General features: G+C 33.0%; 1 protein-coding gene across 3 annotated transcripts; it reads left to right on the top strand.

The window, feature by feature from the left end:
* The first annotated feature begins 239 nt into the window (after positions 1-239).
* LOC106759371 (acyltransferase-like protein At3g26840, chloroplastic) lies at positions 240-15,337 on the top strand. Of its 3 annotated transcripts, XM_014642520.2 has the most exons (16): positions 240-331; positions 499-906; positions 4,370-4,421; positions 4,572-4,627; positions 4,839-4,997; positions 5,186-5,290; positions 6,245-6,351; positions 6,682-6,803; positions 7,329-7,443; positions 7,582-7,712; positions 12,331-12,700; positions 13,595-13,708; positions 14,137-14,222; positions 14,353-14,462; positions 14,552-14,763; positions 15,030-15,337. In XM_014642520.2, the coding sequence occupies exons 2-15, from the start codon at positions 570-572 to the stop codon at positions 14,740-14,742; spliced, it is 2,055 nt and encodes a 684-aa protein (XP_014498006.1). In that variant the 5' UTR covers positions 240-331; positions 499-569; the 3' UTR covers positions 14,743-14,763; positions 15,030-15,337. The 3 variants fall into 3 exon arrangements, with proteins under 3 accessions (XP_014498006.1, XP_014498005.1, XP_022635528.1); XM_014642519.2 differs by lacking the exon at positions 15,030-15,337 and having other exon boundaries at positions 14,552-14,951; XM_022779807.1 differs by lacking the exons at positions 240-331; positions 15,030-15,337 and having other exon boundaries at positions 394-906; positions 14,552-14,951.
* The last annotated feature ends 2,533 nt before the right edge of the window (positions 15,338-17,870 follow it).

Raw genomic sequence — 17,870 nt, 5'->3', positions numbered from 1 at the left:
CAATCATCTCCTCCGATCATTCCAAGTGAACAAAACGTGAACAAAACGGTGTAAATATATTTCATTGAAAAAATTAAAGACATACTTATTTTAAAATTAGAAAAGAAAATGACAGTGAGATTCGGCTGCCCTAGTAAGTGTAATTTTTTCCTATTTTTTTTCATAAAAGTTATAATTTTATTGTAGAGAGTATTTAAGCCGAAACAAAATATATTATTAAAAATACAACATTGATTTGTGAAAACACATAAGGCCTCACCCACAAGCTGACACGCAGCAGATAGCACATATAGTACTGTCTCACATCCAGAAGACTCTTCTTCCTCACTCTGTAAGCACCATTCCTCATTTTTCTTGTCATATACTTGTATTGATTTTCCCCTCTGTTATCAAATATGAATATAATAATCTTAGTCTTAATTTATCATTAATGTATATTATTATTATAAATACCAGAGTGTATATTCAGCTTCCTGATTCAGACTTTCATTTCTGCAGTGAGATTCACTGCTAAACACTTTTCCAATTAATCGTAGTATCCTATTCGCCTTTTCTAATAACCTGCCACTATGGGGGCCGCCGGAGCCTGTTCTATTCCTACTGTGCTCTTCAGCCCTCGGTCAGTTGGAAAACTGAACTCCAACCAGATCTTGACTGTGACTCCGCGCATCGCCCTATCGGCAGATCAGATTCTAGCATCTACAGCAGAAAGCCTCGGCGCGGTGGAGAAAGAGAAAGATAAGAAAGTTCTAGAAGAGAAGGAGAAGCGACGGATAAACTGTTGGAACGAATATTTGGAACAATCAAAGGAATTGATCAAACCAGATGGTGGACCACCACGGTGGTTTTCGCCGTTGGAATGCGCTTTCCGTTTGGACAATTCTCCTCTTCTGCTCTTTTTGCCAGGTCAGTACTTTTCTCTCTCTTAAATATTTTATTATTTTTTTTTTAGTATTTTTTTTCTCTTGGGTTTGAATTGTTTTTACTTGTCTGTTTGGTTTAATTAGATATGTTTTGCTTTTTGCCCCCTCACCTTTTAGTTGCGCTCCACTTTTTTAGTTTGTTTTTTTAAATCGCACATTTTGTCACGCTTGTGTGATACCGTCGCCGTGTTTTAGTTATGTGATTTTATAATTTTGGAAATGTAATTGGTAGAAATATTTTTTGTTGCAGAATATATTATATCCAAACAATTCACGTCCGGGATTTTAAAAATAATATTATTTCTTTAATTCATGAAAATGTTGTATTACATCAATTGAAATAAAATGAAATAAAATAAACGCTGTAACGATGATAAAACATATTTTTGCATGGAAATATAAATTATATATTCTTTTAAACACTGAAATAAACGCTATCCTGTTAGAAAAAAACAATTTTGTGTGAATAAATATACTTACATTCTTCTATATAATTTTTTAAGCCTAAAAATAAAATTATTATTTTCGATTTTTTAGGAATTGAAAAAGATATGGGAAGCAATATCTATTTGATGTTGAGTGTTTGGAATGGGTGAATAAACTAAGATGGTTGGTTACCTTTTTAGTTTTAACAAAAAAAAAAATTAAAGTTTGCAGTAATTACAATATTTATAAGCCTTTTATTATAATTATTTATTATTTTTAATTATATAGATTTTAATTTCATCGTTTTAAATTTAAAAGTTTAATTTACTTTTTCTAAACTATATATTTTATATTTTAATTTTTAACTATTATTTTTAAAATAATATTTAAATAATTAGGATGAATGTATTATTTTTTATTGTAAAAAGCTAAATTGAGTTAATTTATTTTTATTGTATTATAATATATAAAATAAATTATAAAAAGAAATCAATTTACTAATCTATCAATTTCCACTAATTTATCAACTTGTAGAAGGTTGATTCAGGTTATAAAATTTTTGTTTTACTAAATTTTGAGCTCAACCTGTGCAATTGGAATAAGCGGGGTAGTTTTTATAAAAATGAATTTAAGTTGACATACATGGTTGGGTATGTATATCTTATATACATTTTTTTAAACACACGAAAGGGATGATATTCTGACAGAAAATATCAATTAATTACTTTTTATATTTTGTAAAGATTATTGCTCACTTTAAAAGTTTGAATAAAAATTATATTTCAAAAGAAAAGGGTAAAAAATTAAAAAATATTAATTTTCTTTAAAAATACTGTCACTAGAATACTATGTTACCTTCAGGAAAAAACGACACAGATAGCACCTCCTACTACTATTCTAGATTTTCCTATTACGGATCTGTCCTCTTACACTTCTGGCAACACTATTCCAAAAGCATATTTATGGACTCTGAATTTTGGTAAACTCAACTTTACCATTTCCAAACACCCTCACGGCCACTAGTTCCATTATCCATTGTTGACCTCAGTGGCTTCGAAACACCATCACAAGTTCCACCACCCTAGCTGGAATAATTCTCTTCCAAGTTTTAGTTACTGGCACAACACAACCTTTCATGGAAGACATCGTTTTAAATAAAAATTGGAGTAAAAATTGGAGGGGTAAAACTAGAATCACACAATTTCTTTTTATAGATAATGTAGCTCCTTCCTATTTGTGATGCGGTTTTACTTTTCTGAGTAGCTGCTGCTATTCCTCTGTTTCATATAAAATAAAGGTAACATGATCTGACCAAGACTTCAAAAGACAGGACAAAAATAAATATAGCCTCGGAAGATGAAATCACATGTTCACTCTTCCTGAATTAAGTTAAAGGGGAATTAACTCCCTTTGATTACTTTTATGATGATTGAAAAACTTTACTTTAAGTAGGTTGAGTTATTGCATTTTAAAATACAAAAGATTTATATATTTTACAAAATTTTAAATTAGAAATGATAATTTCAAATGTCAAATGGACTATAAATAATTTTTATAATAAACCCAAAAGATTAAAGATTACATGAGAGAACACTGTATAATTTAAATTAAAAGAACATATCAACCCCTGACAGTACAGGTGGAGCTCATTTATATTTGAAAAATTATAAAATCTTGGAAAACTGTTTTCAAGATAAAAATACATCACTTTTAGCTTCTTTTATCTTACTAAAAATGACCACGTTAAGGCCTAAATTTCATGAGGTGGACCTAAGTAAGTGACGGACTCCTTGACATTAGGATGAAAGAAAAGAAAATATGATGAAAAATACTTGTGAAGATGCAACATGTGACCTGGTTTCTTTATTTATTTCTGATTTTGTGTAAACTGCTGCCTATGCTGCTTTTATCTCCACCTAATTGGAAATCATGTCGTCTTTTTGTCTGCACCAATAGTTTATTTTGGCTATTTCTTTTTAATTGAAAGTCTTGTGGTCAACGAAATTATAAAATTTACTGCAGTAACATGATTTCTTTCAGTTATACTGTTTACAACTTTTCCTTTCAAATAGTAAGGGAGGATTAACCTTGACATTTGAAATGTAGTTTACACTTCTCATTTATCTTAATTATATAAATTGTTTTGTCCTTAAATTATTGAAATTTCTTTCACTTTGTTCTCTAGCAAAAGAAAAAAATGGGAATTGAATTTGCATAGTATAAAAAGTTTGGATTAACTCTTGTAATAATAAATATAAGGGTGTAATTTTTCTATATATTTATAAAATCACTGTTAATAATTTATGAACATAATTTGAAGCTATTTAGTAAGTTTTAGTTTTTGTTTTGGAAAATTGTTATCGAACTGTGTATTTTATATTTAAAAATATTACTAAAATCACAGACATTGTTTATATTCAACTTCTAATATACAGCTTAAAAAAATTATTTAATTTTTTTGTAGTATGTAACTTATTTTCAATTTTCAATCTATGCTTCTATATCTAATTTAGCTCTTATTTTCCTTGCGTAATTATCTTTTGTTCTAGTCCTTCTCTCATGGTTTATTTTATTTTCACTTCAAGTCTTTGTGGGTGTAATACTGTATAGAATTTATGTCATCCATAGTAGAGATTATGATAATAAGCTATTAAGCTCTCAAACACCATTTTGAGTCATTCCAATAAAGTTTATTGGACCTATCAAGCTCTCCGTGTATGCATGTGTTACAAAAGCTAGTGCTTAATATTATAAGTTATTTATTGATTGCACTATGCTTCAGAAGAAATAATGTGTTTTGTGTTTTAATTTTTATCTATCAAACATCTAATAATTTATAATTATAGTTCTTATTTTTCAGATTGAGAACTGTCCTGATTTGATATTATATATATAATGAGATATAACTATTTTTTATGCACATTTTATGTCTATATCTTTTAATTATAATGTCCATGTGTTCATGTCATGATTTCATACAAGGTTACTCAAACTTGTGTAAAGCATTCCAATTTTTTCAGGGATCGATGGGGTGGGACTTGGACTTATTTCACATCATCAGAAGCTGGGAAGGTTTGTGTTCATTTAATGTTAAGGCCTAATTGCACGCACCAAATTGTGATTTTAGGAATGCACTTTTTAGGTGATAAGATGAATTTGAAGGAAAAGGTTATTAATTGATATGAGAGAAATACTCTTTTCGTTTCTTTTTCTTCAATGAAGGATTTTTGATATATGGTGCTTGCATATTCCGGTCGCGGATCGAACATCATTTACAGGTACACTGTTTTCCTCTGTACCTCATTATACTATTTCGTGCTCAAATTGAACTCTCTGGCTCTAACCATAAGTTTTTTCTGCTGTTTCTGCCGTACTTTCGGAAGATGCTTGAGAGTATGTTGGTTGTGTTGAGAATATGTTTCTTCTTATGTTTTCAGAAATTCTTTGAATGATGTATTATAATTTGTTATGTATACGTCCCTCTGGCAGACATTGTGAAAATAGTTGAGAGAACAGTTAAGTCAGAATATCAACGGTCACCTAACAGACCCATATATCTTGTTGGAGAATCTTTAGGAGCATGCGTTGCGCTGGCTGTTGCAGCTCGTAATCCTGATATTGATCTTGTACTAATTTTGGCAAACCCAGGTAGCTTTAATTAACGTAGATAAGGTTTATTCTCTTGGATTTTATTTTTCAGCACCATAAACATGAGTTCAAGAAGGATTTTAACTTTAGAGAATCTCTAGTAGCCGCTATGAACTACTATATTCACTGTTCTATAAGTACTAAAGATGGACAAAACTTGATCTCACCTTCCCCACCCAATTTGGCAGCTACTTCATTCAGCAGGTCAAACTTGCAACTTCTAACACCATTATTGGAAGCTTTACCTGATCCACTCTCCCCTGGCCTGCCGAACATTCTCAGATCGATGGCAGGTTTGTCTATCTTGTTATGAAGGCTGTGCTTTTTTTTCTTTCTTTATGCACTATTTTCCAATGATTAATGTCTTGAAATACTTGCGTCGTTGTGCAAGCCAACAGAATCTGTGTATCCTTATTTTAAGAAAATAAATCTTTTTTTGTGCAGCTTCTAAGAAAACTTTTGAAAAATACGCTATTTTTTCCCTCTGATAAAAGCTCCCCTAAACATGGACTACATGTAAGACAATGCACTATATATAAGATAATAAATGCTATAAGAAAAAGAAACTACTCTTGAAACAAAACCTGGTGCTGGGAACCTATGAAGGATTCCATTTGTAGGTTGTTTATATTACCAGACAGTTGTCTAAGTCTCAGCAGTGAGTAATTTTTGCTTAGTCAGTTATAGGTTTCTGGTTTCTTCAATGGTTCAAATCGTAAACATAATTCCATTCTTATGTTTTTCTCCTCGAATTTTTCAATGAGAAATATCAATGCGTTTCGTGTCAGTTACGTATAATTTCGTATTATTTCCATGTATCTTTTGTAGCATCTGTGTTCCGTTGTTTTATGTCCGACAATATTTTTGGTGGATCTGTTTACATTTTCGTCCTTGACCATATAAATGTTTCAGGTCTTTGAATCTTTGTCATTTCCCCCCTTCTACCCCTTTCATGATTTGATATTTAATTGGTGCCTAGTAAAACGGGATTTTCCCATTTTTGTTGCTCATGCTTATTTTCCCTGAATTTTCCTGAATGATAGTTCATTAGATAATTAAAATAATAAATCATCAGGTACTTGCATCAATTTCATAAGGTACTTATGTTATGTTTTCTAGTTATTGATCCTTACGTACTGAAAATATCTATTATAATTCATGGATCAAGACCGATATACTACCTTTCTTTTACCAAAGAAAGTGATGCCATTTTCCATTTATGTCATCAACATTTCTTGTAAAATTAGGTGAATCTCTGAAGAGGGTGTTGGATAATGTGGTCCAAGGGCTTCCTCTACAAAATACGACTGAAGAGCTAGTGAAGGATTTAACTACTTTCTCATTATCTTTGCCTGTAAGGTTCATTTGGTTTCGTTCGAAAAATAGAATTTTTTTTGGTGCTTTTTGTTTATGCTTTGAATAAGTAAGCAATATGAGAAAAAAAGGACAAATTGGCAATGCATGAGGCATATTCTAGAAGAAATATGAAATGAAAATTGGATAGCTTATTTTGTTTCTTTCTTGTAAACAAACTTCTTAAAAGTGGAATATGCTGGACTTTTGAAGGGCGTTGATTGACATGACTGAATTTTCTTTACTTTAGCCTCTTGCCGTTAAGGTTGGTTTTTGAGCTTTCTCATCATTTACCTTTAATATTGAAAATCTTTTATTGATTAATTCTCAGGTTCTTGCTGACATATTACCAAAAGAAACACTTGAGTGGAAACTACAGATGCTCAAGTCAGCTTCTGCTTACGCCCAATCACGCCTTTATGCTATCAAAGCTCAGACTTTGATTCTTTGCAGGTTCATTCTCTTTGCCATTGTGCATACTTTGACTGTGAAAACATGGAATAATAAGTGTTTCATTAATTTGGTTAAAAAAGTATTTCATTAACTTTTCAAATCCCACTGGAGGTGAATTATATCATACAGTTAGACTTCAATGTAGGAAATCTGTAAAGGGAACAATCTCAATCTATAAACCAGATCCTGATCAGTTGCTATGGGTTAACTTAGAGAACAAATGAAAGATAAAAGCTTAAATGGTCAAAATAAATGTTTTTATCTGAAAACAAAATTAAATTATCATGAACCTAGTTGGATTTCCCATTACTAATAGCAATTCTTTCTATCTAATTTGTGCTCTTGTTGAATTGAATAATGAATTTCCTGAGTGGATGGTAACTGTATGAAGTGAATTGAATTTGAATAATTAATCTCACCGAATTTCCTGACTGAATTGAATAATTAATCCCACTGAATATCTGATGTACCCAGCATATTTTCAAGTGTATGAAGTGAAACTTACTTTGTGATATGCCCTTCTAGTGGAAATGATCAGTTACTACCTAGTCATCTGGAAGGGGAAAGATTACTCAATTTACTGCCTAAAGCTAAATGCGAGCTTCGTAAATTTGATGACAGTGGCCATTTCCTATTCCTGGTATGGATTTCTCCATTTATACATTTCTTCAAGCCTGTGTGCTTGTCTTTGCATTCAGGCATGCATCAGGATTCTTTACATCTGGTGGGAGAAAAACGATATCAAACCCTAATATTTAACTGTGTCCACTGCTAGCAGGAAGGTAGCGTTGACCTGGTAACGATAATCAAGGGCACGTCATACTACCGCCGTGGCAAGTATCATGACTATGCATCAGATTTTATACCACCAACACCTGATGAAGCCAGAAAAATAATAGAATCGAACAGGTAAAAGCAAGAGGACTAATTTGATCATACAAACCATCAATTAAGAACCACAAGAGACTTAGTAGTATATATTGTAAAGATAGTAGATTGAAAGGAGAGCTCAGCCGTGATCCGTTGCTAGATAATTAGATATGTCTCTTTTTGTGAATATCAATAACTATATATGTGTATCTATCTCTATCTCTCTCTCTCCCCCCTCTATATATATATATATATATATATATATATATATATATATATATATATATATATATATATATATATATTGTTGTAATTAGAGAAGATTTTTTTAGAATCTTCCTAATTAGAGAAACTAGATATACAATTTTTTATTTTACTTTGTTTTCCTAGTTTCTCTATTTCCCTTTTTAGGAGAATTAGATTGTTACAAGTAGAGGATATGAGAATATATTTTCAATCAATTCTAAATAATAAATTTTAATATTATTTTCTACTTGGTATCAAGAGCTTCCGATCTTGGAACTCCATTCCGCTGCACAGTCGCCGCCGTCGCTGTCACCATCGCCGGTTGGGGTCTTTGATAGGGCAGAAAGGTGCGCCCAACTCCGACAACCACAACGCTAGAAGTCGCTCCGTCAGAGGAGCCGCCACGCGCCGTCACCGTTACCGGCGCCACCACAGACAGGGTCGCCGGAGTGCCCTGAGTCCATTCCTAGGGTCGGTGATGACTCGTTTGGGCTGTATTTGAGCAAATCTGAGTTTTAAGTTTTGCTCCTTATTTTCCGGCGAGACCCACTCGCCATCACCGCCACAAAAGAGTCGCCAGAGACTCCTGAGTCTGTTCCTAGGGTTTGTGACGACTCGTTTGACCTTTTCTTGAGTAGATCTGGTTGTTTAAGTTCTGCTCCTTTTTTCTCGGTGTGACCCATACACCGTCATCGTCTTGGAGACTCCCTCATTGCGTTCTACGGGATATCTGAAGTAAAAATTATTCCTTTGAAAGCAATGGATGAATCAATGAGTAAGTCCTCTGGATCATGCACTCTGTCCATAAAAGGTAAGATTTGCCTCAATACTGTTGATCATGTGTCTCAAGGTATTTGGATCCTTGATTCGGGTGCAACTGATCATATGACACCTTTTAGTGTGTCCTTCGACTCATATGGTAAAAGAAATAAAGAACAACTTATTACAGTTGCGAATGGTCAGGGTATACCTATATGCGACTACTCTGGGAATATAATTTTGGACTCATCTATTGTATTGAAGGATGTTTTACATGTTTCTCAATAAGCTAACAATCTTATCTCTGTGCAAAAACTCACAAAGGATTTAAATTGCTCAGTAACATTTTTTCCAACTTATTGTGTTTTTCAGGACCTTGCCACGGGGAAGACAATTTTAACTGCTAAGGAGCATAGTGGGTTGTATTTTTTAAAGTTTGATGACCAAAGCAATACGAAAATCATGAGTCAACAAGCAACATTTGAGACGTGGGCAAAATCCCAAATATGGTTACATCATCAAAGGCTTGGGCATCCTTCATTCAGTCTTATCAAGTCCTTATTTCCCCACTTGTTTACTAAAGAATCTGTTGAGTCTTTTAATTGTGATTTTTGTCAATTTTCAAAACACCATCGTTCATCTTATCCTATTAGTCATAAAAAGAGTATTTCTCCATTTGATTTAATTCATTCTGATGTTTGGGGTCTTGTCATAGATTCTATTTCTGGAGCTAGATGGTTTGTTACCTTTATTGACGATTGTACCCGTGTCACATGGACATACCTTATGAAAAATGAATTTGAAGTTTTTCAAATTTTTGTTAATTTTTTCCATCTTGTCCAAAATCAATTTGGAAAAAATATCAAAAGAATTAGGTCTGATAATGGTACTGAATATGTGAATCATGAATTTCTCAATTTTTTGTCTCATAATGGTATTGTTCATGAACTAACCTGTGTTAATACTCCTCAACAAAATGGGGTTACAAAAAGAAAGAATCGTCATCTTCTTGAAGTAACTAGAGCTCTTCTTTTTCAAATGTCTGTTCCAAAAAATTATTGGGGAGAAGCTGTGTTAACTGCCACATATCTCATCAACAGGTTACCCACTCGTATCTTAAATGGAATTAGTCCTATAGAGTCTCTATTGTCTTTTGTTCCTTCTTCTTCCCTAATAACGAGTCTACCTAGTCGAGTCTTTGGATGTGTTGTTTTTGTTCACTCTCATCATCCTAACCGTGGTAAATTAGATCCCAGAGCTCTTAAATGTGTCTTTATTGGGTATCCTTCTAATAAAAAAGGGTACAAATGTTATCATCCTCAGAGTCGTCGCGTCTTTATCACCATGGATGTCACCTTTCATGAAACACAATCCTTTTATGTCAGTCCACCACTTCAGGGGGAGAAAGCAGTCCACCACTTCAGGGGGAGAAAGCACTTGAAGTGGATGAACTCTCCTTCTTGTCATTAGCATGTTTGTCTTTGTAGGATGCCCAAGACCCGAGCAATGAAGGTATCATAGTCCACAGTGAGGAAGAAGAGGAAGAAGATAGATTTTTTAGCAAAAAATATGAAAGAAGAGAACAACCCACTTCAACTCTCGAGCAAGAAAAATTGTCTAATCCCGAGGTGAGGATCCCTGAAGATATCAATGAGGAGGAGGTAAGTATTATTGAGGATTTACCCATTGCATTGAGAAAGGGAAGAAGATCATGTGCTAAATATCCTATTTCTCAGTATGTTTGCACTAACAATCTCTCTGATAAGCACAGAAGTTTTATTGCTGCCATTGATGCCATAAAAATTCCTACCTCAATCCAAGAGGCCATGAAACTTGAACATTGGAATCAAGCCATGAAAGAAGAGATGAATGCATTAGAAAGAAATTCAACTTGGGAGATTGTTGATAAGCCAAGAGACAAGAAGGCAGTGGGGTGTAGATGGATATTCACAGTGAAACATAAGGCAGATGGGACAATAGAAAGATATAAAGCTAGATTGGTGGAAAAAGGATATACCCAAATATATGGGATTGACTATGAGGAGACATTTGCCCCAGTGGCAAAGATGAATACAGTTTGAGTTATTCTCGCTTTGGCTACCCATTTTGGATGGGACTTACACCAGCTAGATGTGAAGAATGTCTTTCTTCATGGAAATCTAGATGAGGAAGTGTACATGGAGATTCCCCCAGGTTTTGAAGTGAAAAATGAAAGAAACAAGGTATGCCTCCTGAAGAAAGCATTGTATGGTCTTAAGCAATCTCCTAGAGCATGGTTTGGAAGATTTACAAAAGCAATGGTATCCTTGGGATACAGACAAAGCCAAGGAGATCATACTCTATTCATAAAGCACTCTTCTACAGGTAAACTCACTCTATTACTTGTCTATGTAGATGATATGATTATTGCAGGAGATGATGAAACAGAAAAATTGGCATTAAAAGATAAATTGGCAGCTCAATTTGAAATGAAAGACCTAGGAAAACTCAAATATTTTCTTGGAATAGAGGTTGCCTACTCCAAGAAAGGAATTTTCATCTCCCAAAGGAAATATGTACTTGATCTCCTCAAAGAAACAGGAAAGCTGGGATGTAGAACTTCAACAGTTCCTATAGAACAGAATCACAAAATGGGATGTGAAGAAAGTGTTCCTGTAGAGAAGGCCCAATATCAGAGATTGGTAGGAAAATTGATTTATCTATCACACACAAGATCAGACATTGCTTATGCAGTTAGTGTTGTGAGCCAATTTATGCATGATCCAAGAGAGAGACACATGCAAGCAGTTGACAAAATTCTTCAATACTTGAAGTCAAGTCCAGGAAAGGGGCTATTATTCAAAAAGGAAGACACATTGACTATGAAGATATATACTGATGCTGACTATGCAGGTTCTATTACTGACAGAAAATCTACTTCAGGGTATTGTGTGTTTCTTGGAGATAGTCTGGTAACATGGAGAAGCAAAAAGCAAGATAGAGTTTCTCGTTCTAGTGCAGAAGCTGAATTTCGAGCTCTTGCTCAAGGAATGTGTGAAGGACTCTGGATGAAAATCATTTTGGATGATCTTAAAGTCAAAGTGGAGAACCCGATACAACTACACTGTGACAATAAGTCTGCCATGAGCATAGCCCATAATCCAGTACAGCATGATAGAACCAAACACATTGAGATTGACAGACATTTCATCAAAGATAATCTTGACAAAGGCTTTGTGATTACAATTCTTGTTCCTACACAACTTCAAATAGCAGATATTTTTACAAAAGGGCTTCCTCCGGGTAGATTTCAAGATCTTATAGGCAAGTTGGGAATGATTGATATTCATTTACCAACTTGAGGCGGAGTGTTGTAATTAGAGAAGATTTCTTTAGAATCTTTCTAATTAGAGAAAATAGATATACAATCTTTTATTTTATTTTGTTTTCCTAGTTTCTCTATTTCCCTTTTTAGGAGAATTAGATTGTTACAAATAGAGGATATGAGAATGTATTTTCAATCAATTCTAAATAATAAATTTTAATATTATTTTCTACTTCTATATATATATATATATTATCTGGCAATTTAGCTTTTCTCGGTTTGATTATCTGATTGTAGTGTAACCAAACTAGTTATAACCTTGACACGTTTCACTTTTAATGCTTCCAGTTTGTTTAACCTTGTCGCAAGTGCTGTAATGCTCTCAACCTTGGAGGACGGGACGATTGTAAAAGGCCTTGCTGGAATTCCCTTAGAGGGGCCTGTTTTGTTTGTTGGGTACCACATGCTCCTGGGATTAGAAAAAATTCCCCTGGTTTCTCGAATTTTTTTGGAAAGAAATATACTTATACGTGGGATAGCTCATCCCATGATGTTTATGAGATCTAAAACTGGAAAAATGCCAGAGATATCTTCTTATGACAACTTCAGAATTATGGGTGCTGTCCCTGTAGCACCAGCTAACTTCTTCAAGCTTTTTTCTTCTAAAGCCCATATGCTATTATATCCTGGAGGGATGCGCGAGGCTCTTCATAGGAAGGTAAAACCTTTTATCTTTCACATGGAACTAGGATTTACTCGTTTGACTACTTCTAAGGTCTTTAACTTGTTTATACCATCTGGGACATGAATGCAAAATACCAGGCCATATATTTTTAAAGGTGCATATGAAACTTGCACGAATTATCAGATGTCACTATATTCATTTAAGTAAAAAAAGAGAAAAGGGAAATTGAATGAAGTCTAGTGGATTGTTGACAAGCTGGAAAAGTATTTGTTTTCCATATACTCCAGGTTATTTCCACGTAAGCAAAAACACATACTTCCAAGTCTTACTTTCCCTATATCATCATAAAATTACTCCACTGGTTTTACTGTGAGGTGATATATAGTACTCTTCTAAGAGTCTTTATTCAAATGCTTGGCATTCATTTTCCCTATGTTGTATGACAAATGCGTTGTTCTGAGGTTGAATACCCGTGTTGAAGTATAAGAAGTTGGGCTATCTTTCAAGGTTCAAGCAAATGAGGCATTAAAAATGAAAGGATATGCGAATTTTATCATTCTCATGTCTGTTCCCATTTGGAAACAATTTTATGTGAGAAATAATCTCTTTTTTCAAGAGGCCTGCCATGAAGCTGCTAAAGGGGTGAAAATGTGATATATTTTGGTTTGGATATATTTGATAGGAATCTAAATGTGAATATAAGTCTCACTTTTATATATATATATATATATATATAAAAGGAAGATGATCCATAAACTTATTGTTTTAAGGTTTTAAGTTACAAGTAATATCGATTCTTTAATATGGTAGGCTCATGTCTCATTTTTATTGTCTCTTTTTGGTGAAGATTTAGGCTTGCTTTATCTGTGTTAATGCTTAGAAATATACCGACTTGTTTAAAGTCTCCAGCATTGTAATAATTCTCAGGGTGAAGAATACAAGTTATTCTGGCCTGAACAATCTGAGTTTGTCAGGATGGCGGCAAGATTTGGAGCCAAAATTGTACCATTTGGAGCAGTTGGAGAAGATGACCTTGGCCAAGTAAGTGTTGGTCTTTTTCTGAACCAATTCTTTTCCTTTACGAAGTGCTTAAAACTGCTTGCATCAGTGAAATCATGATCTACTGTTTTTTCAGGAAAACAAAATTCTACTGAACTTCTCATATCTACAAACTTCTCTCTGTAAAATTTAGGATTTAATCTTGGTTCACTCTGAGTCAAATTCGTTCTTTTCACTGTCATCCAAGTCTTACCATATCGCTAATGAATTTTAACTTTGCAAGTAGTTATTAGCATATACATCTCATGTTAATACCACTTCGCTAAAGGTTAGCTACGGACTAAAGTAAAAGAACACTATTATTCTTATGCATGAATGTGCACATCTTTAAATTTCATTTTCCCGTGATATGTGGATATGCCTTGGACCAGGAATTACCATAACACATCATGTCAAATTGGCCTTTACAGGTAGTATTTGATTATGATGACTTGGTGAAGATTCCGTACTTTAGGACTGAAATAGAAAGTCTCACAAGTGAGGTTACGCAATTGAGGTATCTTGTTTGTTGTGTGTTTTATTAAACACTGATACATTACATACATCCTCGTTGTCCTTTCCATCTGCTGTATATGTATACACATACGTTATTATATTAATATATCCCTTACAAATTGGAAATCTAGGGGTGATGTTGGTGGTGAGGTGGCAAATCAACAAGTGCATATGCCGTTGATTTTGCCTAAAGTTCCTGGGCGGTTCTACTATTATTTTGGGAAACCATTGGAAACGAAAGGTAGGCCTAGTTCATATTTACATCTCGTAATGTCCATGACATGCTTTTTACCTTTATTTATTTTTAATTAATGAGATATTATTTGACAGGGAGGAAACAAGAACTTAGAGATAAGGAGAAATCTCATGAGTTTTATTTACAAGTGAAATCCGAGGTAGAGAGATGTATTGCTTATTTGAAGTTGAAAAGAGAAAGCGATCCCTATAGAAGTATAGGACCTCGGCTGTTATACCAAGTTACTCATGGTTTTGAATCTGAAGTTCCAACATTTGAAATTTGATTGTCCTGCACCCATAAAAAGGTAATTTATAATTGGTTTAGACAGGGCATTGCATTCCTTGGGTTGGAAGCAAACTTTGTATATTGCCCAATAATTTATTACCAGTAGTTTCAGTCATTGTTTTCTGGCCATAAGGCACAATTCTCGGAGAAACATTGTAGTAGTACATTTTTTTGGAAGTTTAAATCAATAAGTGATAATTGCTAATAGCTAGTGATTGGGAAAGGATAACAACCAGTCAAGTTTTATTTAAAAGGCATTTTTCTTTTGTTTGTGTTGGCTACTAGCAATTGGGTTGAACAACAAAAAGCTCAACAGTCTTCAGTGGAAGTATGAGACAAAAAGTGAGCAAGGAAGAGTAAACAAAACTGGATGGAGCTCAGGTTCAAGAAGTCTTCAAGCCGATTTGCAGCAGCTTCTTTCCTGAATCTCCATGACTTTCTTCCTGCAACCCCCTCAGATTTATTTTCCATTGTCTCTGAATTGTACAATTTGAAAATCATTTTTTATTAGAAAAATAGTTTTTAAGTATAGAATTCAAAAGTCAAAAGTAACTTCTGGATCCAGAAGACCAAAATGACTTTTAGATCATAAAATTTGAATTTTTTTTTCTCAAAAACTTGATTTTTGAATTACATAATCTAAAAGTCCGTAGGCTTTTTGGATTCCACTATTTGAAATTCATTTTTCATTTCTAGATTGTGCAATCTAATTTTTTTTAAGAGAAAAAATTGACTTTCAGATTGTATAATCTACAAAGGGCAAAATGGACAAAATTTTATGGGTTGTAGCAAGAAAGATATGGTTGCATGTTTTCCACTTACACTTTTCCTTCCCATAATTTTTACTTATATCCTACTATTTTTAAAATGACCATTTGAGCTTTTGTCAAAGTAACTTAGATTATCTATTCTAGAAACCTTTCAAAATAAAGTTGTGATGAAGTTAGTAATGGGAGTAAGAAGAAAAAAAGTCTCCTCTTGCTTGTGAGCAGAATTATGGGCCCATTGGTTTGTAACAAGTAACTTTCTTCCTACACCTCAAACTTTATATATATATATATATATATATATATATATATATATTAAGTGGAATATTAGATTTTAAAATTTGATCAATAAATTTAATAAATTTAGAAATGTAATGAATTTAAAACTCATTGAATTTAAAAATTTGATTGAATTTTGAAATTTGATTACACATTCTTTTGATTTTAAAATTTGGTTAAGCTTTTTTATAGATTTTTAAATTTGGTACAATTTTATAAAAAAAAAAATTGAAATTTACTCATTTTGAATTTTTTTTAAAATTTGTTTTGGTTGTTTTGTTTTATTAATTTTTTGATTTTCATTATTTATTGAACAAGTAAAGTATTTTATGTTGATGTTAGTTGTTTACCGTCTAAGATGAAAGATTATTTTTTAAGTTTTATAGAATCATAAATTTTAGCTTCATGTCAGATTTATTTTTTTTATATATCAAATTTGCAAGAAAGATTGTAAAAATAACATTTTTTTCACAAGTGATGAATTAATTCAGAGGATTAGAGGAATTATTTTTTATCTTAATTTTGTTGTTCTCATTATATCTAGTACAAGAAAATATGATTATCCTTTCCAATTGAGAGAGAAACCAATTTATAATAGAGAGGGTATTGAAGGTAATGTGTGGATATCATAATCGTGAATTGTTACATACTTTAGTTGATCACCTTTTTGCTAAGAGGTTAAAATCCATTGAATACTCATTACTTGTTGATAGGACTAAAAGTAAAGTGAAGCTTGCAAACATTTCCTTACTTTCAAAGAAAATAATGAGTGTAATGTGATAATAATCAAACAAGTATATAATGTAAGATTCATTTACAAACTATCAATGAGAGGTTCGAGAACTGATTTACAGTAGTTGATGATGATGTTAGAATGTAATAAATGTATCAATGGAGTAGATTTGTAGATGAATTTGAGATGATAAGTGACTTCTTTTGAACAAATCCTAATCCAGTCAAATTGTTGAATACATTTAATATTTTTTTATTTGATGAATAACACCTTCAAAACCTACAAATATCAATTTCTATTACATAAGATAGTTGAAGTCACATCAAAATAGAGTTGCCTTTTTGAATGCATTTATATTATTGTCAAGTGAACGAAAAAATAATTTCACTTGGGCTAGAAAGGCTAAAAAGATCATTTATGACATTTGAGAATGATCTACAAGTCAAGGTTAGCGATTGACAATGTAAAGGTGGTATAGTATGTAGTGGAAAGATCGTGATATTTGAACTTATGAAAAAAAATATATCAATTAACAATAACATAGCTATGTCTAGTATAATCATCCACTTCTCCATATTAGCCTATAATTAATGAAAAAAAAAATCGTATGGAAAAAAAGGTAAGATACAATAAGTAAAGTATAAAGTATAGCAACACATACCCTTGATTTTGAGTAACCTTTAAGAGAAACCCTTAGCCTATAAATAGAGGTGTCTCATATAATGTATTCATCTATGGTGTTGAGTAATGTTATGTTGCCCATTTTTTGCCATACTACTCATCTTAGATCAAGATTAGAGCAACCCTAGAGGCCCCTCTAGTCACCTTTCTCTTTGAGTTGACGTAACCTCTCTTAGAGCCTTCAAACACAACATCACCACCATTTAACCACCATATGACTATGAGCTTCTAGCCTCACAAATACCATAACTTCCGCATTTCTAGCCCCTATCCTTGATGATCCACCACATTTTCGCACCATATATCTTCAAGGGACCATTCATAACATCCTTCTAGCTTTTCCCCCAATCTAGCCAAGGAGGTTGCTATCATCCACTTAATGCAAAAAATGTAGACATGAGGTGTATATTTGTAATTGTTTAGGGCTTGGCTTGAGCCATAACTTTTGGTGCTTGAGCGGTAGAGGATTTACTCTAGATCTTTTCAAACTGCCTTTCTATAGCTTCAACTTGAATTTTTTAAGGTTAAGTCGTAAAAGTGATGTTCCAAATCCTTCCAAAGGCGGTTACTTGAGGTTTCCCTCCAAAGTTGGTTTCCTTTATGACTTAACCCTTTCCATGACTTCAGTTGTGAGGTTTCCTCTCAAGGTGTGTTTCCTCTATGATT

Source organism: Vigna radiata, chromosome 4 (assembly GCF_000741045.1).
Source record: "Vigna radiata var. radiata cultivar VC1973A chromosome 4, Vradiata_ver6, whole genome shotgun sequence".
Classification (NCBI taxonomy): domain Eukaryota; kingdom Viridiplantae; phylum Streptophyta; class Magnoliopsida; order Fabales; family Fabaceae; genus Vigna; species Vigna radiata.
Note: the sequence above shows the minus strand (reverse complement) of the source record. Positions and strands in the feature narration are given on the sequence as shown.

Excerpts from the sequence above, each read along its gene's own strand:
- LOC106759371 (XM_014642520.2), top strand. The coding sequence starts at position 570 with ATGGGGGCCGCCGGAGCCTGTTCTATTCCTACTGTGCTCTTCAGCCCT. Across the intron at positions 4,998-5,185 it reads ACTAATTTTGGCAAACCCAG|CTACTTCATTCAGCAGGTCA; the intron begins GTAGCTTTAATT and ends CCAATTTGGCAG. Across the intron at positions 14,463-14,551 it reads GAAACCATTGGAAACGAAAG|GGAGGAAACAAGAACTTAGA; the intron begins GTAGGCCTAGTT and ends ATTATTTGACAG.